The following is a 22,617-nucleotide window of genomic DNA, read 5'->3' on the forward strand; positions in this document are numbered from 1 at the left end:
ATTAAATTTAGTAACTTTGCAATGTACTTGATTAATCCCGAAGGAAATTATGTGGTTAGAGTGGCTCCAAGACAATAAAACAGTAACAGACTGAAATCAATTAAATCATACAATAGTTCAAATTTTATTCGTGCATGTGAAGAATAACATTGTATTATTTAATTGATTTCGGTCTGTTACTGTTCTTATTGTCTTGGAGCCACTGTAACCACATAATTTCCTTCGGGATTAATAAAATATTCTGATTCTGATTAAGCAGGTGACTCATTTTGAAAAGTTACAAAATTATGTAACATCTAATAGACCAAAGTTCAAAACCAGATAAGTAACAATATGAAAGAAACATGCAATGTATAAACTTACCCCACCCTCTGTTGTCTGATAGCCACTGTAGGCATCTTTTGTTCTTTTCCAGAACACATTTCTTTGGTTTCCAAAGAAATGAATTAAACAGCTTATTTCACTTCTTTGGTTTGTTTTTTAAGTAACATCCAACAAAATGGGGCTTGGTGTTTTGTAAGACTCACGTGAGTGTTTGGGTTTTGAATCATTCACATCTTTCAGTGTTCATTTTTAAATGGCTTGTCCATACACACACACACACACACACACACACACACACACACACACACACACACACACACACACACACACACACACACACACACACACACACATCATACATTCCTGTCTATCAAATTGCCATTGGCTCTCTATTCATCACCATCCCCCTCAAGCCACACAAACAGATACACACTCACACACACACTCACATCCATTTCGTCCTTGTCTGTATCTGGGAGACTTCTGGGGGCACCGTGTTGTATTTTTAATGGCATCCTTCTTTCCCAGCTGTGTATGATGAATGTTTGATATGACCTCCAATGGCCTTTGGAGAATAGAATCAAACCCAACCCACCACGCCACAAAGCCTCTGAAATATTCACATCCAGGAGCTGCTGAGTGGATTCCTGCTCCTGGTAGCATTTTTAAGTCAATAAAACACCTGCAGTGGCCCTGTTAGGCTTGCCAGAGGGAAATCTAGAATGAAATTCTGGATTTGTGCGCACGTGTATATGTGTATCTGTCTGACTCGTTTTTTGGTCTACACCTCCCTTTCTGTCTCTGTCATATTTGTGCCATGTTTTTTCTAGCAATGCTCAAACGTAGTTTTAAAGTTGTTTGTGTTCACAGAGGCCAAAGTTTAGCAAGTACCGGTAGGATTATTCTCCTGGGAAAACGGAGCATCTTTTATGTTCATATCAAAAGACAGAACTGTTTATTATTCACTGCCAACTGCATTTAACATCTAGACACACCACACACACACAGACACACACAGCACACACAGCACACACACTTGCAAAGAAAATATGACAGACTGGAATCCTGTGATCTCAACTCTTCTCATTTTCTTTCTGTTTGTAGTTTTCTGACTTAACCCACCCTAATATCTGATACTGCTTTCACATGAAGACTTGTGTTTTGTGAGATCTAAGATTCCAAGAATCAAAGAATTTTCCTCGAGTGACTCCCTTGAAACTTTTTAGTAGACTCTATGGGAGATCAAAGAGGGACCGTGAACAGATGCATAAAGGATATTTGTAGGATTAGAAGCCAAACACTTTTTTGGTTTGAAGTGATTTGATGTGTCTGGACATATAATACTTAGCCCTGCAACAGACTGGTGACCTGTTGGTGTGTACTACACCTCTCACCCAGTGACAGTCCCCCCAGCAATCATAAAGTGAATAAGTGGTTATCAAAATGCATGGATGGATGGATGGATAGCTACCATGGCTTCAGTCAATCTCTCAGGGGTTTTCTGCCCTGATCTTTGAGTACGGTCCTTGCAATTTGCATTCATTGTCTTTGAATATTATAGTTTTTGCATGTAAAAAAAATAAAAACAATTAAATGACTAAAAAGATGAAATCTCGGTTTAAAGTAAATAAAAAGTCTGTTTAAAAACGGAATCTCAAAAAGCACGTCAGAAAGGTCTATAAAGATTTTCACTGCGCTAACAGAAGTACAACTCGTTTACTACAACCCAACATCAGAAACTGAACCCAGAGGGGTGAAACATCAGTGCTCTAAGTATTTTTTTTAATATGAGTAACAAGTAGTGAGGAGTCCAGCACCGATGAAAACAATGAAAAGCATAAAATCTCAGTGACTTCCGGATGCGTTTGATTCGTTGCGGATGACATCAGCTGTGGAGTGAGTATGCGGAAAAAAAGCTCCGGCGCCCTCGTCTCTCCCCGGTTACCGAATGTGACACTGTGTCTGCTGGTATAAAAAGCAAGGGCCACTCCTATCAAGGCTGCACTTGCATGTCTGGAGACCACTCCAAAGCTCTGCAGCGAATAAAGGGAGGCTGGGATCCGCAAACGAGAGACAGCGAGAGAGCGGGGGCGTAAAAAAGAGAAGATAGACAGCAGGAGAGGATGGCAACCCTGGTTGAATCTGCAGACATGGAGACTTTAGGCGGCCAAAGCAACACCGGGGCGTCGCTGACATCCTCGAGCCCCTCGCAGCACTTTAATGACAGCAAATTCTACCTGCTGGTTGTTATCGGAGAGATCGTAACGGAGGAGCATCTGAAGTGTGCCATTGCGGACATAGAGAAAGGTAAGATGGGGCTTTGTGAAAGGGGGTGTAGGCCAGAGAGCTCCTCTTGACGTGTTCAAAACAGCTGGAACAGAGACGGATAGACTGGAAGTTTGGCAGCATAAAGTCACATAATCTGTGCGGGGGTTTTATTCTTTTCTTTTTTTTCTTTTTTGGAGCTGTAGTTATTTGCAGCGCTTTGCTTTGTGAACGGTGGTGAGGAATTACGCGTGTCAACGAGTAATGAACACAGTCTGAGTGTTATTTGTTGGGCAGCTGTTTGAAGTAGACTGCGGTGGTGCTATCTGTCAGCCCCTCCCAGTAACATCACTGTGAGCTAGAGGAAAATAATCACTACATCTTCGCCCTCGGGTATTTTACCCACCAACAGGGGCAGTTCTGTATCATTTTTTTTCTATCACATAATATCAGTGGGTTCAGTTGTTGCCAGCCACAACACACGTGGGCCTGGTGCTGTTATGAAGCTGACGAGCAATGATTCAGCATCCAATTCGGATTGTGCGTCAGTGCAGTGAAGCGAATCGGGTTTCTGAGGGTCTCTCGCAGCACCTTGCTTTTGTGTCACAGTTCACGGCCTGAAGGAGGAAACGAGAGTTTTCTCTCGGTTTGTGTCGTGGAGTTGACAGTTTGCGTTTCGAGACTGCTACAGTACGCGCCCTTGAATTACAATCAACGAATTCCCCCTTCATCCCCGTGGGAATATTTCTCCATCACTACCCTCCTGCATCCAGCTTTCTCTCTCATCCCACACACCGGCTTGTGGGCGTGGCTCGGTCCGCACTGCGGTCCCTACGGAAAGCCAGGAGGACCCATCTTCAAAGTGAAGCGGGGCGTTTTTTAGAAAGGCTACAGCTGCTGTAGAGGCCTGCCTCAATGGCCATAGTGCACTGTTTGTAGGGGGGGCAATGGCGCAGTATCTGCGTGGGCGTAAAACTAAGATGGGTTCATATTATCTTTACCCTGCACACTTCTAGATTTTCCAGGCACTATCAGAGTAAAAGCACAGAGTAGGTGTGGCTCTTTGTTAAAGGTTAAATCTGCTGATGATGTATACAGATGTACCAAACAAAAAATGAATAAATAATTTTTCTTTAATTAAAAAAAATAAGAGGTTACTTTGGAGATGAACCTGTTGGGGCCACAGTCATTTCTTTCTCTCTCTCTCTCTCTCTCTCTCTCTCTCTCTCTCTCTCTCTCTCTCTCTCTCTCTCTCTCTCTGTGTATTGTCAAATTTACACTTGACCTTGGGTGGGAAAAAAATTCAATAAATACATTTATGCTGTCCCCTTCATGCTGTCTTTAAAATAAAAATTATCTTATTTAATGGTGTTTCGATTTTTAACTTATGCTGTCATTTATTTTTTTAAGGTTTAGGCCCTGTTGCTAAAATAAGTGTTTTCAGCCCATCGTCTGCTGTTCACCTCAGAGTAACACTGATTCACTGCTGCTATCAAATAACTTCTCGGAAGCCTTCATTAGGCCTTGGCTTTGCAAAATTATAGAGAGGATGACACCGCAATGAGTCAGCACAACAGAGGTCGTCCCTGCTTCTGGCACCGTGGCCAAACAGAAATAGGGATATAGATATTTCCTATTATAGATTTCATTCCTCTTGCCAAATTAAAAGTCAATCCTTGCTCGTGCCAAGATTTTCCTGTAAATTTTAGGAAGATAATTCACAAGGGAAGGTGACTTTTCACAGTTTTGTTTGTGCTTGTGTGCTTGTTTTGTAGGGATCCGCTCGTGGGACGCCAACTTAATTGACTGCAACCTGGACCAGGAACTCAAGCTTTTTGTGTCCAGACACTCGGCTCGTTTCTCTGCAGATGTCAGAGGTAAACTGGAAATTTATGCCACAACATTTCACACCGATTAATGTCTTGAGATTTTTCAAACAGCTTCCATTGTGTCGTAAACAGAAACCAAAGACATACACTTTTGCAGTCATGTGAGAAATAATACGCTTAATGTATTAAAAGTAAAAACAATCACTATATAAAAGACCCCCTTTTTTTTTTTTTTTTATTTCAATCACGATCTACCCCTGTCATAAAATATGTTGTGAAGCACAGTACTTGAGTATTTACAGTTTCATAGCTGCGTTTCTCAGCAGTGTCCACCATTACATCTAAGTCAGCTACAGGGAGTGCAGAATTATTAGGCAAGTTGTATTTTTGAGGAATAATGTTATTATTGAACAACAACCATGTTCTCAATGAACCCAAAAAACTCATTAATATCAAAGCTGAATGTTTTTGGAAGTAGTTTTTAGTTTGTTTTTAGTTTTAGCTATTTTAGGGGGATATCTGTGTGTGCAGGTGACTATTACTGTGCATAATTATTAGGCAACTTAACAAAAAACAAATATATACCCATTTCAATTATTTATTTTTACCAGTGAAACCAATATAACATCTCCACATTCACAAATATACATTTCTGACATTCAAAAACAAAACAAAAACAAATCAGCGACCAATATAGCCACCTTTCTTTGCAAGGACACTCAAAAGCCTGCCATCCATGGATTCTGTCAGTGTTTTGATCTGTTCACCATCAACATTGCGTGCAGCAGCAACCACAGCCTCCCAGACACTGTTCAGAGAGGTGTACTGTTTTCCCTCCTTGTAAATCTCACATTTGATGATGGACCACAGGTTCTCAATGGGGTTCAGATCAGGTGAACAAGGTGGCCATGTCATTAGTTTTTCTTCTTTTATACCCTTTCTTGCCAGCCACGCTGTGGAGTACTTGGACGCGTGTGATGGAGCATTGTCCTGCATGAAAATCATGTTTTTCTTGAAGGATGCAGACTTCTTCCTGTACCACTGCTTGAAGAAGGTGTCTTCCAGAAACTGGCAGTAGGACTGGGAGTTGAGCTTGACTCCATCCTCAACCTGAAAAGGCCCCACAAGCTCATCTTTGATGATACCAGCCCAAACCAGTACTCCACCTCCACCTTGCTGGCGTCTGAGTCGGACTGGAGCTCTCTGCCCTTTACCAATCCAGCCACGGGCCCATCCATCTGGCCCATCAAGACTCACTCTCATTTCATCAGTCCATAAAACCTTAGAAAAACCAGTCTTGAGATATTTCTTGGCCCAGTCTTGACGTTTCAGCTTGTGTGTCTTGTTCAGTGGTGGTCGTCTTTCAGCCTTTCTTACCTTGGCCATGTCTCTGAGTATTGCACACCTTGTGCTTTTGGGCACTCCAGTGATGTTGCAGCTCTGAAATATGGCCAAACTGGTGGCAAGTGGCATCTTGGCAGCTGCACGCTTGACTTTCCTCAGTTCATGGGCAGTTATTTGGCGCCTTGGTTTTTCCACATGCTTCTTGCGACCCTGTTGACTATTTTGAATGAAACGCTTGATTGTTCGATGATCACGCTTCAGAAGCTTTGCAATTTTGAGACTGCTGCATCCCTCTGCAAGATATCTCACTATTTTTGACTTTTCTGAGCCTGTCAAGTCCTTCTTTTGACCCATTTTGCCAAAGGAAAGGACGTTGCCTAATAATTATGCACACCTGATATAGGGTGTTGATGTCATTAGACCACACCCCTTCTCATTACAGAGATGCACATCACCTAATATGCTTAATTGGTAGTAGGCTTTCGAGCCTATACAGCTTGGAGTAAGACAACATGCATGAAGAGGATGATGTGGACAAAATACTCATTTGCCTAATAATTCTGCACTCTCTGAATAGCTTCCTTGTGGAATCCTAAACACGTAGGCTTTATTGCCTACCACAGGATACACCCTGTCAGCATTTTCTTGCAAGGCACTTTTACCTTTGTGTCATTTGCAAAGTGAAGGAGTCTGTATGAAGATGAAACACATTCAGTGTTGCAGGACATGTGGTGTATCAGTAGGCAACATGGCCTTGACAGTCCCCAGCAGTTAAAGCTTCTGCTCCACATTGAGAACGACCAGCTTCGTATGTGGTTAGATGTTTAATAGATTGATCGAGCCGATAAATGTGGCTGCAAACTAAATCAGTAGGTCGATTCTAATGCATTAATATCCCTGTATCAAATCTCAGAAATGAAATACAGTCATCTGAGAGGCAGGATTCATCCAGAATGACATTTAACAGCACTCCAGCTTCACACTCCCTTTTATCCCATCTTCCCATCCTCCACTCTTGCCCTTTCCTCCAGTGTACTGTTGCCTTGCAACTAGATGCACAGTTGATTTGGGAGTAATTAGCAATGTCGAATCCCTAGTGGCGGTGTCTGTCCATGAAAATAAAGAAGGGAGGGGAACGGGGAGGACTCAGGGAGCAAGAGGGTGAGGGGAAGGGCTTTTAAAATAAGACAATGACACAGGCGGGTGGGGTGGTGAGAGAAGAGGAAATAATGGAGTAAGAACAGGCTGAAGAGAGATTGGGGTGATAAATAAGCAAGGTCACACAGAGAGACACGCAGCAGAATGAAGAGAACACTTTGAGAGTCAATGTCTTGGCAGGCAAAAAATCAATAATGTTATTTTCTCATATTGTATTTCTTTCCTTTTGGCAACTCTTTTTTTTTTACCTTTTTAAATTTTTGATTTCAGCTTGATGTGAACTGTACAATTTGACGGGTTTGTAGGGTTTTATGTAAAATGTCATGATTCTTTTTAATTCACAGATATATATTTTAAACTTTTGAATCATAATATTGTTAATTTAAAAAAAAAGATTTAAAAATAATAATAACATCACTTCTGTCACCTGGTGCACTGTGCTTAGTACTGGTCCTTCAAGAGCAAGAGGGTTCCTGGTTCGAACCCGCTGGCTGATTGGGTTCCTTCTACTGTCTGTGAGGTTTGTGTGTTCTCCTGGAGCCTGCGTGAGTTCACTCCAGGTACTCTGGCTTCCTCTCAGAGTCCAAAGACATGCATGCTAGGTTAATCGGTGATTCTAAATTGTCCATAGGTGTCTGTCTCTGTGTTAGCCCATGCTAAGTGATCTAAGACTAGTGGTCTCTGGAGGGTGTTACCAGCAAACTCTTCTATAGGCTCCAGTCCCACCACACCCCAAATGGGAAAACCTCTTAAGAGAATGGAGGTTGGATGGATTTTGTCCTACCTTTCTCCCCTCACCCCCAACAGGAAGAAAACCCCCTGGTTTTCTTCCTGTTGTATTGTCACCAAGTGCTTGCTCATAGGGGCTCATCTGACTGGTGGGGTTTTCTCTAAAATAATTGTAGTGCTTTGTATGGCCTTGAGGCAACTGTTGTTGTGATTTGTTGCTATATAAATTAAACTGAATTGAATTGGATGGATGCGGTACCTCCCCATACTTTTTCACAGAAAGGTGTATATTATCAGGAGCAGCAGCTAGAAGCTGAATTGGCAATGGGCTGCAAAGCAGCTTGCACTTGCACACTATGGGCATGCTATGGCAGCTTAAATCCACTTCTTACATGAGATTTGTCCTTTGGACCCATAGAAGTTGAGCCATCAGTAGAGGTGGGCTGGCACTGAGATGAATTGATCTGCTCCAATTGCAGCCATGACCGTGACCTTCAGGCACCCCTGTGCCTGAATTAAAACTATGCTTGATATGACTTTATTAATTATAAATTAGGATTTAACAGGAAACAACATCGAAGCTGAGTGAAACATAAAAGGTTAAAAAAAAAAAGTTAATCCTTGCTAACAGAAGTTGTATCAAGCATCTTGTCAGAAATGAATCAGCATTGGTTCTCGGAGGGCTGTGTAGTGAGTTGAGCTTATGAGTTGATTTTCAGTGGGACTTACCCTTAGCTGTAATAAAGAAAAATCAATGAAACATCTTTAAATGCTGCATTCTTGAGTTTTCTCTTTAGCTGGTAGGGTGGTTTCATTCATTGCTTAGAGATTATTCTTTAGAGGAAAACCAGCGGGTGAAATCCGGCTCAGGAGGGCAAATGCAATTACCTGTCTGCTTGATGAACGACGAACCGTCAATCACGTGGCGCACAGGATGCCTGGCCCTCACAGTAACAAGGAAAAGAGAGGAAGAAGAGCAGGCTAGATGGGAGACCACCTGCCTTTCCTTTATAGACATATGACACTTCTGTTTACTTATAGATTTCCCATCACTCTGCCATCAGTGCAGACAGCAGTGAAGCCTCAAAAGACATGTCTAAACCACAAATCCATGAAGAAGCCTTGCTAATGAGATTCTTGAAGACAAGACTGCAATTTATGATCGATGATATTTAAAAACTGTGTTGACTTTTATTCATTTGTCAGCGAAGAAAATATTCCTAATGGTCTGTTTTCTCTTCATTCCTGACTCCAACTGCAGATCAGCAGTTTTATTCACCTGCATCATAAAAAGTCCCACATCCCCTGATATTATAAGCACTGCAATAGAAAAAAATTGTAATAATAACTGCCTTTCATCTGTCAGCTTGTCATTCAATTGCATGGGCTAATTCCTACAGTAATGACTATGAAGATGTTAAAAGCTGAATGCTGGCAGTGAGAATCAATATGGTGCCACACGTGATCGACTGCTTTTCAAGTTAATAGCTGGATCATTGCCATTAGCTCCATTACCAGACATGTTATATATGCTTGGTTGGAGACAAATCCAAAAGTCACAGTAAAAATTTTGCCAGTGTCTCTGCTGGACGTCACTGTTTTGGTATGAAATACACTTGCTGACACACACAATACTGGGGATCTAGAGGAGCAGATCCAGTCCTTCCTTTTGCTTTAAAGCAAGTGCTGAATTTAGTTGTTCCACTGATCTATTTTTGGTGGGGTGCCATCCTCATTGATGTTCCCATCTGGCTCGGTCAGTTGCAGAGAGGGAAAAACCAACCGGTCGTCCTCTTCCTATTCAGCCAGAAGGAGAATGTTTAGCGATGCATGTCACATTACCTCACCTCCCGCTGAGACAGAGACGCACTGGGTTTTAAGGATTTTCATATCGATCAAAGTAATTGTCAGGGTCAAACAAGCTCCTGTGTGCAATCTGTCACTTTTTGATGAGTTAAATCAGACACATGGCGGTGGTGATGGATAGTTTGTTTTTTTTCCTGTGAGGAGTGCTGTGCTATACTTTCTATTTCATCACATAAAAGGCCAGTAAGCAGGGCGTAACCCACGAAGAGGGACAAGGACAAAAGAGATGCGTCTCTTTTGCATTAGCGGTTACAGATATGGCTTTGTTTCTTAGAGGAGCACCGGTCAGACCACTCCCTCCTCAGAATGGGTTTTGGTGAAGGTTTTTCCACCCCCTGAGTAGCAGGGGTTTTATGATGGTTGTAGTAGACAGACACAAATCTTCAACATGCCGGTAAAATGCAGGTGCAAAGGAAAACTGTTTTTCACGAGGCCAATCGGTTTGACAGAAATCACCAACAGCTTGTTCGCATCTCGAAGGTGAATGTACCAACACTAGAAATAAAAGAAACAAATAAAGCTGATGCATTCATTGCCTGCTCACTGGAAAAAAATGACACACATTTAAGGTCTTCAATAGATTCTGCTGGAAAATATCCACTATGCACTCAAAAAAATGAAAGCAATGACCCTTTTGTCGTTTAAGGTTCTGTCATGATGTTGAATTTACACAAAATCTCTAGATTACAATCATTCTAGAAGAATTCATTATTATTATTTTTTTCCATCCACACCCCCAAAAACAGAACTGACAAATGCCTGGGAGGGAACAAAACCTCGAACCATTATTTCAGTTTTTACTGAACCCCCGAGATTATTAGACCCCAGCAGTCATTTACTGTGTAGGAAACACAGCAGTGAATGAGAGTGTTTTCTGTAAGGCATGATAACTCTCTGGGGTGAAGCAGTAGAGTTAATGGTTGTGCATTCCTTCATGAGAATCTGCTGCTATATGAAATATGTATGGAGGAATCAGCCGAGCAGGCAGATAGCTGCTGGAGTATTGCGTCTCCAGGGACAAGCCACACTCAGTCTTCAACACGGTGCTTCTGAATTTACAGTCTGGGTCCAAGCACTTCACACAAAGCAGATTCTCATCCTTTGTCTTTCCATTATAGCAGCAACATTTTTTTGTTTGTTTGTTTGTTTTGACTGAAATAAATGAATAAAAATAAGATCTGTGTCTTGTAGTTTGGTATCAGTTGATGCTTGATGTTGGTGACAGTGAGGAGAAACAAAGGGTCTGTGGGGTTGACTGAGTGAAGCCTGACATGTAGGGATGGATAATGAAGCTAAAGATACCATGTTCATGTCTCATCCGCTGGGCCAGAGGACAGCCAAACCCCCCTCACACACACACAGTGGGGTCACAGTCATAATCAATCAACCAAAACCTAGAAGATTGATCACGGGCCTAACCCCACAACACTGTTCGTGTTCTGTCTAATCACTCCGTCTCATGAGAGAGGAAATATTACCTTTCTCAAATTGCTGCAGATTCATCTATTTTTAGTGGCCATTGTCAGAGTTCAAATCGTTACTGGGTGTTAGAGTGAGGCAGATAATAACCCAGCCATGTCGGTGCTGTCTGTCCTCTCACAGAGGCCGAGTCTGACTGGAGTTGTGTAGCACTGTAAAAGAAGTGGCTAGTCAGTAATTGTCAAATAATTGGGAATAATAATAACATGATAACATGTCCTTTAACCTTGCAGTATGTAAATATTTGTTTGTTGAATAAAGTAGCCAGTTTAAAGCATCATCTTTATATTTGGGAAAATTTGATAGACATTTTTTAAATAGATATTTGGTCAGTTATTACAGGCAGAAACTAATTGGCAGAATAATCAGTAATGTTAATAATAATTTTTATTTTGTGTCTTTAGTGTATAACTGTTACAAAGAACTCAGGGTTATTATAGGAACTGGGAGTTCAAACGCACTGCAAGTCGAATAAAGCACAACGTAAATTTAAAAAAAAGCTACAAGAGCTTGCAAAACATAAATAAATAGATAAATAAAATAATAAAACACAATGTAAGTATTTGTGGGGAGACAAAAAAATGTGACGGAACAGCTGCAGAACTGACAAGCTAAAAGTAAACAGCAAACGTGTATGTACATGTGTTAAAAGAATCATGTGATTAAAACAAACAACAAATTTATGTAAATGTCTGGCCACTTAAATTTCCTGCATGAACAGTGAAGAACAAGGCAATAGAACATGTGTAACAGAAATATGTATATTTCATGAAAAATCAGTCATTGCTGTTAATATATGAATATTATTAGGAGAGTTTTATAATGATGAATTCAAAAAGATCAAAGAGAAATTATTCTTGTGTCACTTACATAAGATTGCTATAATATAATATATATAATATAATTTGCTATAAATTAATAAGCACAGGGGCAAAAAAAATACTTGATTTTTAATTCAATTAAATTTTATTTTATTGGCGCTTTATATTGTACAGCAGATCATACAATAATAATAATAATTTTTACAATTATTAAATGATAAATCCAATTATTTCCTTGAATAATCAGCCAATTGGTTTGGTTGGCAAATTAGTAAATACTTTCCTTCTTTTCCTGTCTTTTATACAATAAAGTAGGATATCATCATTACTGAGAGGCTGTATCTGATACACAGTTTTCTGTTGGTCAGCTACTCTGTAGATTGATTATGCCTCTTGGTTCTATCTAATTATATTCACAGCAGGGTTACTATATAACTCATAGCATGAGACATTTAGCATGACATTTATTTTACTATATCTATTTTCTGTTTTCTTTTCAGGCCAGAGAATTCTTCACCACAAAAGCAATATTCTGGAGACCGTTGTGCTCATCAACCCTTCAGATGAAGCCGTCAGTACCGAGGTAAAACATTTTTCCTACTAGAAATTATAGCTTCTTCCCATTATTCTCCCATCAGCATTTACAAAACATTTAAATCTTAAAACAGGTAATTATACAGCCCGGTGTGTTTGCTGATGTTGACTAAGAACCAAAAAAAAAAAGGGGGGGGGGGGGGGGGTGTAATAAGAAATCTAAGAACCTGGACTGATGTGTTCTTTATTGCAGGGATAGCAAGCACAGATTTTGGATTTCGCTTAACTTCAAGGAGAATAAAAATATGAGAGGATCAGGAATTGCGCCTTCTCGTTGTTTCCTTCACTCCCTCCCTGTTTGCAGTCACACTCTGCACTTATAATATCACAGAGCACAGCAGGAGTGATTTGGCCAGCCGCCCAGAGAAACTGATGGTGCTGAAGTAGAAAAAAAGAACATCAGAAATAGTGAAGGACAGCGAGATAGAGTGATGACAGTACAATAGACAGTCAGAGAACAATTAAGCTTATTAGCTAATGGAAATAAGTGACTTGAAGCAGGTGGTATTTCTAGTACATTTATCATTAAGCTAAATGCGTAAGTATTGAGCTTCTTTATTTCCTTTTTAATATAATTATTTTGAGGAGAAGGACTGCAGCTGCAGTAAATAGTCACCACATAAGTACTTTTCTCCAAGTTTATATAAATTATTATCTACTGTTGAACAAATCAGTGCACAGACAACGTATATTTTTTTCTCCTTTCTAGGTGCGTTTGATGATCTCTGACACTGCCAGACACAAACTTTTGGTCTTGTCAGGACAATGCTCTGAAAACACCGGGGAGCTGATCCTTCAGTCTGGATTGTTCTCATTTTTCAGTTTCATAGACATATTCACTGACCAAGAGGTGAGCAAACATGGGGAGGGTTCTTCTTATGACACATTTACATAATGGTTATTGAAAAGTAAAAAAAAGAATGAGAAAAAATGTGTGGTGGTCCCACACCCATATACTTACAGACACATACTGAACCTGAAATCATTGTAAGTGCATTACTGATTCCATTAATCATTTTTTCTCATGGCCAGATTGGTGAATTGCTCAGCACCATTCACCCAGCAAACAAAGCCAACCTCACTCTCTCCTGCCCCGAACAAGGCGAATGGAAAAATTCCAACTTGGACAAACACAATCTGCAGGACTTCATTAACATTAAACTAAACTCCACTCTCATCCTTCCTGAAATGGAAGGCCTCTCAGAGTTCACAGAGTACTTATCTGAATCTGTAGAGATCCCAACTCCTTTTGACATGTTAGAACCACCAACCTCAGGTGGATTCCTCAAGCTCTCCAAACCATGCTGCTACATTTTCCCCGGAGGTCGCGGTGACTCCGCTCTCTTTGCTGTCAACGGCTTCAACATGCTAATCAATGGAGGTTCAGACAGAAAGTCGTGTTTTTGGAAGCTGGTGAGACATCTAGACCGGGTGGACTCCATTCTCCTGACCCACATCGGTGACGACAATCTTCCGGGCATCAATAGCATGCTGCTGAGGAAGATTGCAGAGCTCGAGGAGGAACAGTCGCAGGGTTCAACAGCAAACAGCGACTGGGTGAAGAACATGATTTCTCCAGACATTGGAATTGTGTTTGTGAATCTTCCCGAAAACCTGGACAATCCTGAACCCAATTACAGAGTGCGCAGAAATGTTGAGGAGGCAGCTTTCACTCAGCAGTTTCTTAACAAACTAAATTTACGGACTGAGCCTTTGCAAAGACCTGTAGGAAACACTATAGAACCGATCATACTTTTTCAGAAAATGGGCGTGGGCAAGCTTGAGATGTATGTGCTTAATCCATCAAAGAACAGCAAGGACATGCAGCACTTCATAAAACAGTGGACAGGAAGTGAAAAGGACACCACTTCCATCCTGCTCCCGAATGGAAAAGAATCAGAGTTCCCTCTCTCTCACATGATTTCCATTGCTTCACTCATTGTGTGGCACCCTGCAAATCCCTCAGATAAGGTTGTTCGTGTTCTCTTTCCCGGAAATGCCACCCAGCATCATATTTTTGAAGGTTTAGAAAAGCTTAAGCACCTGGACTTCTTGAAGCAGCCCGTTTATATTCAAAAAACAGTGTCTGCTAACATGCCATCAACACCGACACTGAAGCAAGCCAAGATGAAACACCGAACAGACAGCAAAGAGAGCCTCAAGTCTACCCCAAAGCCTTCACCAGTCAAAAACATCAGGAAGGATTCCACAGAGGAAACACCAGAAAAGGCAAAGGCTGATGCAGAATCAGCTCGTGAAAAAACACAAAAGATGGAGAAAAAAGAAAAAGTCCCACTGAAAAAGGGAAAGGCACCTGAGAAAGAATCAAAAGCAAAGGCAGAGCAAGCTGCCCAAAACGAAACGCCAGAAAAAAAGAAACCAAAAGCTGAAAAAGAGAAGATTGTTAAAAAGGAGGCCAAAGCGTCTGTGGAAAAGAAAAAGGAGGTTAAAAAAGAAGTAGCAAAAAAAGATGAAACCCCTAAACAAGAAAGCAAAAAAGATGAAAAAATGAAGAAAGAGGATGCAAAGAAAGGTCTAAAAAAGGATATCAGAAGAGACTCACCTATGAAAGAGAAGAAAGAAGAAAAGAAAGAGCAAAAGAAAGATGCCAAAAGGCCATTAAAAGATATAAAAAAGGCATCTGCTGCAGGTGAAGAAAAGAATCTCAAACCAAAGCCTCTGAAAAAAGATGATGCTTCAAAGAAAGATTCAGGAGGTCCATCAAAGTTAAAAGACAAAGGAAAGATAAAGGTGGCAAAGAAGGAGACAAAAGAGGATGCCACCAAAGTGGAAGCTAGTGCTGCTCCAGTGACAGTGGATCCAGAAGAAGAAAGATCTCTGATGTCCTCACCAGAGGACCTCACTAAGGACTTTGAAGAGCTCAGAGCTGAAGAGTTTATGGAGGACGATGCAACAGTTGAACAAAATGTGGAAAAGGAGACTGTGATGATACACCATGAAGAAGTGATTCAAACCAAAGAGTCACCTGAGGCATTAGAGTCTGTTGATGAAGGTATAACCACAACTGAGGTGGAAGGAGAAAGTGGAGAGACTCCAGATGAACAAGTACTCAAGGGAAAAATCAATGGAAGCGTATCAGAGAAGTTTGATGATGAGGGCACTGTGATGGAGGAGACATCTGAGGGAGGGGATTATGAAGAGAAAGGAGAGACTGAAGAAATATATGAACCACAGAAAGCAGAACTGGTTAAAAATAATCTTCCTCCCAGTGTGGAAGAACACCACCAAGAGAAACATGCTGAAATGAAACAAGTTAGTGCTGAAAACAACAACGTAGAAAATGATTTCATTAGTCAAAAAGAAACAGAGAATCAAAATCTGTTTGTATCTGCTTCACCTAAAGTGTCCTCACCAGTGTCTCCAGCTGCGTCTATCCATGATGAAATGGTGCCAGTTGGCTTTGAGAGTTCAACAGCCTCCGATGAAGAGAACAGAGACGAACCTCCTGAAGATTACACTGTCACATCTGGCCACACCCAGTCCACCATTGAAATCTCTAGTGTGCCTACTCCGATGGATGAGATGATGACTCCCAGGGACATTATGAGCGATGAAGCCACCAATGACGAGAATGAGTCTCCGTCACGGGATGTTGGCAGGTTTGACACATCAGAGTGTGACAGAAAGAAGCTCTCTCAACTTCAGGATATTCCATGTTTAAATCGCTCTCAGAGTGATGCCACTGAAGGTCAGGACTACAACCATTCTGCTTCTACAATATCTCCGCCTTCATCTCTAGAAGAAGATAAATTCTCTAAGGATTTTCTCTCTGCAGGAAAAGCTAAATGCTTTGCCACGGCTCAGTATGATGCTGATTCATCTAAACTCAGTTCAGTATCCACAACAGTACCTTTTGTGCGATCTCCCTCAGTTGACAATAAGGATATTTCTGATTCACCATCAGTGTTTGCTCCTCCAATAGAATTATCCACCACACTGGCAGGATACACCAGAGCAACAGCAGATTCCTCCATTAGCCCAGATGATAAGACATTAGAAGGTGCTAATTCGCCTCAGTCATCTGGTCACACTCCCTACTATCAGTCACCCGTAGATGAAAAAGCGGGAGCTCTGGCAACTGCATCAGAAGAAAGAAAAGAACAGGGTCCAGTAATTGTGGAGGTTACAAGTGATAAAGAAGATTCCTCCAACAGAGTTACCCCAGAGCCTCATGAACAGGAACTAGAAAGTTCCTCCCCAGTAGAGAGGGTAGCATCCTCACCAAAGAGCTCGCCAACAGCTGAACCTGATTCTCCAACAAAGAAGGAAAAGTCCCCCTTTGATATAGATCCTAAGAAAACAGGAGAAAACAGTCATTCCGTCTTTTTTTCAGCACCACTGACCAAACATGAATCAGACATCAACCCTTTCACAGCATTCAAAGAAGAGAGTAAAATGTCAATTTCAGAGGGCACTACATCAGATAAGTCTGGAACTCCTCTGGAGGAAGTAGTAGCAGAGGACACTTTCTCACATTTAGCTTCAGCATCCACAGCTTCCTTGGCCACCAGCTCCTTGCCAGAACCAACCACGGACTTTCCTTCCCTTCATGCCGAAGTGGGCTCTCCTCACTCAACTGAAGTAGACGACTCTTTGTCCGTCTCTGTGGTTCAGACCCCAACCACTTTCCATGAGGCAGAGGGATCTCCATCCAAGGATGATAGCCCAAGGCCAATGTCAATCTCCCCAGACATCTCCCCCAAAACAAAAAGCAGGACACAGATGCAGGATACAAAATCCCCAGAGCACTCTACCATGTCAATAGAGTTTGGTCAGGAATCCCCTGACCATTCCTTAGCCCTGGACTTCAGCAAGCAGTCCCCAGAGCACCCATCAGTGGGCAGCTCACGTGCTACAGAAAATGGCCCAACTGAGGTTGACTACAGTCCTTCAGATGCAACTGACATAAGAGCATCTGGAGACCCAACCTCTGCAGTGGAAAATCCATCACTTTTTGAAGAAAATGATTCAGTTTGTGCCACTTCTGCAACCCCATCAGATGCATCTCAGTCTACTCCCTCTGCAACAACCCCATGTCAAATGACAGAGATGACACGTGCTGTGGTTGAGCAAACAGAAAAGTCTCCAGTCACCCCCAAAGCAACCTCACTAATCCACTCTCCCCATTCCAGTGAGCCATCCCCTGTGCTTGGAGGTCCAGCAGGTAAAGAAAGCAGCAGCCCCATTTCACCATCTGTGGAGGATATAGCTGATAAATCTGACACATACCAAGAATATGACAGGTCACCCTCACCCCCAAAAGCTACTTCCCCATCCTCTTCTTTCACTCTTTCAAAAGAGGAGACACTTTTCCAGGCAAAGGAAACTAATCCCTTTAAATGTGATGATTATACATTTGAGAAAAAATCCCCTGTGAGCCCTAAACTTCCTTCCCCATCACATCTGCCACTCTCTTGTGATCAGTATAATTCTGCCTGTGGCTCCAAAGACCCAGACTCCACTAAGAGGAGCCCCTGTGCTCCATCTAAGACAGATGTGGACCTCTGCCTAGTTACTTCATGTGAATACCGTCACCCCAAAACAGAACTCTCCCCATCTTTCATCAACCCTAACCCTCTGGAGTATTTCATCAATGAAGAGAATGCCTTGGACGATGAGAAACCTCTGGCCAAGTCAGGAGGAGGACCTCCACCACCAGGAGGTAAGCTCTACACCAGGCAATGTGAGGAGACACCACCAACATCCATTAGTGAATCTGCTCCCTCCCAGACAGATTCAGATGTTCCACCAGGGACAGAAGAGTGCCCCTCAATTACAGCAGATGCAAACATTGACTCTGAAGATGACTCTGAGACTCTGCCTACTGACAGAACCCTCACCTACAGGCATGCTGATCCTCCTCCCGTTGCACTCAGGGACCCTGCTCCATCTTCAGGTCACCATGACGTCTGCATGGTCGATCCAGAGGCCCTCAAGGCTGAAGAAAACCTCCACAATGCTAACACAGAAGGAGGCGAAAAGCCCAACAAGAAAAAACTTTCCAAAAAATCTTCATCACCATCTAGAAAGGTTGGTCTATCAAAAGTGAAGGACTCAAAGATGGCCTCTCCAAAGAAGGGTGTAGGAGAAGGGAAAGATGCCAAAAATGCAACCAATACCTCTGCCTCCAGAGGGGTAAAAAGCACCACATCAGGTGAGTACTTATATATATATATATATATATATATATATATATATATATATATATATATATATATATATATATATATATATATATATATATATATATATATATATATATATATATATATATATATATATATATATATATATATATATAGTGTATCACATATCAGTTTTTGACATCTATTTGCGGCACAGTATCTTTTGTTTTTAGTTATTATTTTCTAAATGTCATCTGAGGCAAATTTACATTTTTTTCAGGTACAGGAAGTGGAAAGGTATCAGGTGGGACATCTCTACCAAACTGCCCTCCGATGTACATGGATTTGGTTTACATCCCTAATCACTGCAGTGCCAAAAATGTGGATGCTGAGTTCTTTAAGCGTGTGCGGTCCTCTTACTATGTAGTAAGTGGCAATGACCAGGCAGCTCAGGAACCCAATCGGGCTGTCCTTGATGCTTTGCTTGAAGGAAAAGCCCAGTGGGGAAACAATATGCAAGTAAGTACCAAGTATTAATATAATGTAATAATGCAATACAGTGGTCCAAGAGGTCAAATGGACTGCAACTTAAGAAAACACCAGGAAAGAGAAAAATGCTGCAAAAGTGCACCGAACACAACAGATGCTGAATAAAATGCAATGGAAATGGAAAAAAAAAAACACAGCAGAAGTTGAGTACTCACAAAACACAACAGAGGCGTGTCTGGGGATACGCTAATGTCACAGACTAGCACATGTGACAGAAACCAAAACATGCAAAGGACTGCACTGAGACATGCTTAACAAAAGCACAGGGTTCATCAGTGTTGCAGAAGTCAGATGTATTTTCTGTGATTCATATAATACTGTTAATACATTGTTTGCTATTAGCAAACTGTTACTGTTACCTTGTCACTTCACTTCCACAGCCATTCCATGCACTGTCTGATATCCCAGTTGTTTCTCTAAATTCACAATAATTTTAGTCCAGGAGCAATGTTGTAACTGACCAATGACGATGTCTGAGCATTCAGTTAGCATTATCCAAGAAATTAGTTCATGTTTTTAAAAGTATCACTAGCAAATCAGCATGAGTAACCTAAATTTGGATAACAGCAAACTTAACTTGATAATATAATTAATAAAAAAGAAAACACTTAAAATGCTTACCATTTGTTCCAGAAGAGAGTTTTGTGTAAACAAATGCATTTTTTCCTGACATTGCAGAGCTATGACTTTGCAACAATGTGATTCATCATTTGCAGTGCAGATCCTGGACCAACATCAACACAGTGCTATCAGACACACCTCGTTGCAACACACAATATGGTTTCCCCTTCAACACTTCTGTTCTGTATCATGATTTTTAATTGTTTTCAGCTTTTGCATCATTTCTTTTCTATTTCCATTGTGTTTTGTGTGCTTTTGCAGCATTTTTCTATTTAAGGTACAGCAAAAATTAAAAAAAACAAACAAACAAACCTCTGCTTCAACTAAAGTTAATGTTTATATATGATTATTCAAATTCAAGATGCCATTTCAGTTGAGTCTCTTTGTCGCCCATGTTAGGTTACGCTCATTCCAACCCATGACACTGATGTGATGAGAGAGTGGTACCAGGAGACTCATGACAAGCAACAGGAGTTGAACGTCATGGTACTGGCCAGCAGCAGCACTGTCGTCATGCAGGACGAATCCTTCCCAGCTTGTAAGATAGAAATGTAGGCCTGTTCCTTGAGAGATCAGGAAGGGTCCCAATTTTAAGTAAGAAAACCAATTCATGTAGCATAAAACCTAAGCAGACACCTAAACACAGAATGAAATAAATATCGGCAACAAGGACTGATTACCAAACTTTCCTCCTATGTACTAACAGTAACACAGATCAGCTCTGAAGGAGTCCATACAAAGGGTGATGTTTCATGCAGGTAGAGTACTGGGGGAGAGAAGAAACCAAATAAGCAAGCCAAGCTATGATTGTCCAGTTATGCTGAGTCTAGTGAAGTTCAAGAAAATGATGTTGTTGTTGATGTATCGAGTTTTCCTCTGCATCCCCACATCATACGTGAGAAAGCTTTCAATCAGCCTAACCACTTTCAGCAAACACGACGACTTGAAAAAGAAAATGTCTGTTATCCACACCAAAGGATAAATATAGCATGTTTTCTGTTACTGCCTTAGGGGATCAAAGTGAATGTATAAGAAGTGGCACAGATCTTGCAGATTAGACAGGTGGCTTTAAGCACCGGGAGTCAATCCTAAGAATGATGTTAAAAGGTTATAGAGTTGAACGATAGCAAATATGATTCCACTTGAATGGACACTGAACACTGATTAACATTAATGATGTCTAACTTATCTTATTCATAACGGGCAAATCTGATTGCTCCACCGTTATGAAAATGTTCTCTGCGTTTGTTTGTTTTTTGAGCTGGCTGGATTTTAATTGATTTAGTGTCTTTTTTTTGTCTGGTTTACGCCGCTGTCTGTGTATAAGTAAGTTATTACGTTTAAATTTCAGTTAACGTGCTTGATCGTCCAGGCAGCCTTTTACACTGTGCAACAGGAAGTTGCTTCATGGCGCTCTCCCCTGTCTTTGTCACATCTGCATAATCTACAAAGAGGAATTCCTTTTATTTCAGCTTGCTGATTTATTTACAGATTTTAAGTTCTTTCTAGAAAAGAATATCCAATCTTGTTTCTTATGAACGTTTTGTATGTAATCAATGCGCAATGGGGGGAGCTAGCCTTTTCCCACTGGAAAGCTGGTGAAGCAGGATATTTTCATAAACCTTAAAATGTCTTGTTTTTCTAAAGCATTGTACTATAATTATAAATAGCTTTGTGGCAGATGAAGTGTTTGGAAGACATGCATGAGTTATGATAAATTAGTATTTTTTTTTTTTTTCTTGGGGGTTTTGCTCAAATTTGCTTTAAGACCAACAGGGCTACGTAGGCTAAATAAAGACATTTGAGGAGCATTTTAGGGTTTTCGCAAATCTTGCCATGACACATGTATTCTATGCTCCAAGGAATTGCCAGTGTCACAGTGTTGATATAAACATGATACTGAATGCAGCACATTGTAGATTTTCTAGGTGGAGGGTTCAGCATAAGGAGGCTGAAAAATTAGTCACGAATGAGAAGGGAATCAGCCTCTAGTAGAAGCTTTTTTCTCTCGTGGAGGGGCAGCACACAGAGGTGAAAGTGAGTGACTTGTGTGTTTTAGATGAAAGTATGTAAAACCAAGACTAGACACTTTAAACACAAACACGACACATAACAAACTAACAGTACAGAGACAACAGATCAACTTTGACAGGCCAGCTTCTGGAGAAACATTTACCAATTCAAACAGGCTTTTCATATTTGGGGCTATTCACTCGACACACAAACGGTACGAGATATGAGTCAAGTGATGCCAGGTGTTCATGATACCACAATAATGCAGTTTTCCTGCAGGTCAACCTGAAGCTAACACTACAACCTTACTGTCGAGCAAACAGCAACCTGCAAACTTTGAACTGACACTACTCTTTTCTCTCTCTTCTTTCTCTGCACTTTCTCTTTTTTCTCTCTCTGTCTCTTTATCTGCCTTGTCTCCTGATCTTTCTCCCAGGAGAACTTTAATAATGTTTGTCTGCAGCTGTGTGGTATAGGTGTCTTGTGATCTTTGCATCGATCGTCTCTGCCCTTTTCCCCCGGACTCATGTGTAACTTATAGGACTTAGTTTCAAGTAAAAAATACTCCTTAGTGCTTTCTGATGTTTGTGTGCAATATTTCCTCTACCCATATGGTGAATCTAATGTAAGAGGAACCACTACTAAGGAACAAACATTAAAAAAACAACCACAATAAAATCTGTTGAAAAAAATAAGACTTTTGGTATGTTTTTTTCTTTCTTACACCAGAAAAAACTCAGATCCTTTGACAACCACTCATGTTTGCACAAATTCATTAGGTAGATGAAGTCATCCAGGCATAATGTCTGCTCTTACTAGACATTTACTACTTAATAATTGGACAGAGACATAGACTTTATTAATCCCACACTGGGGAAA

General features: G+C 41.0%; 1 protein-coding gene across 1 annotated transcript; it reads left to right on the forward strand.

Moving 5' to 3' along the window:
* Positions 1-2,254: 2,254 nt before the first annotated feature.
* map1b (microtubule-associated protein 1B) lies at positions 2,255-22,403 on the forward strand. The gene is made up of 7 exons (XM_080876695.1): positions 2,255-2,631; positions 4,365-4,466; positions 12,316-12,398; positions 13,119-13,259; positions 13,442-18,584; positions 18,836-19,074; positions 20,125-22,403. Exons 1-7 carry the CDS (start codon positions 2,448-2,450, stop codon positions 20,278-20,280), a joined length of 6,048 nt encoding a protein of 2,015 aa, XP_080732821.1. The 5' UTR covers positions 2,255-2,447; the 3' UTR covers positions 20,281-22,403.
* The last annotated feature ends 214 nt before the right edge of the window (positions 22,404-22,617 follow it).

This window comes from Rhamphochromis sp. 'chilingali', assembly GCF_963969265.1.
Source record: "Rhamphochromis sp. 'chilingali' genome assembly, chromosome: 2".
NCBI classification, from domain to species: domain Eukaryota; kingdom Metazoa; phylum Chordata; class Actinopteri; order Cichliformes; family Cichlidae; genus Rhamphochromis; species Rhamphochromis sp. 'chilingali'.

What these genes read in the sequence shown, in the direction of transcription:
- map1b (XM_080876695.1), top strand. Translation starts at nt 2,448, where the DNA reads ATGGCAACCCTGGTTGAATCTGCAGACATGGAGACTTTAGGCGGCCAA. An exon ending in CATTGCGGACATAGAGAAAG is followed by an intron (nt 2,632 to 4,364) that starts GTAAGATGGGGC and finishes CTTGTTTTGTAG; the next exon opens with GGATCCGCTCGTGGGACGCC. An exon ending in TTTCTCTGCAGATGTCAGAG is followed by an intron (nt 4,467 to 12,315) that starts GTAAACTGGAAA and finishes TTTTCTTTTCAG; the next exon opens with GCCAGAGAATTCTTCACCAC.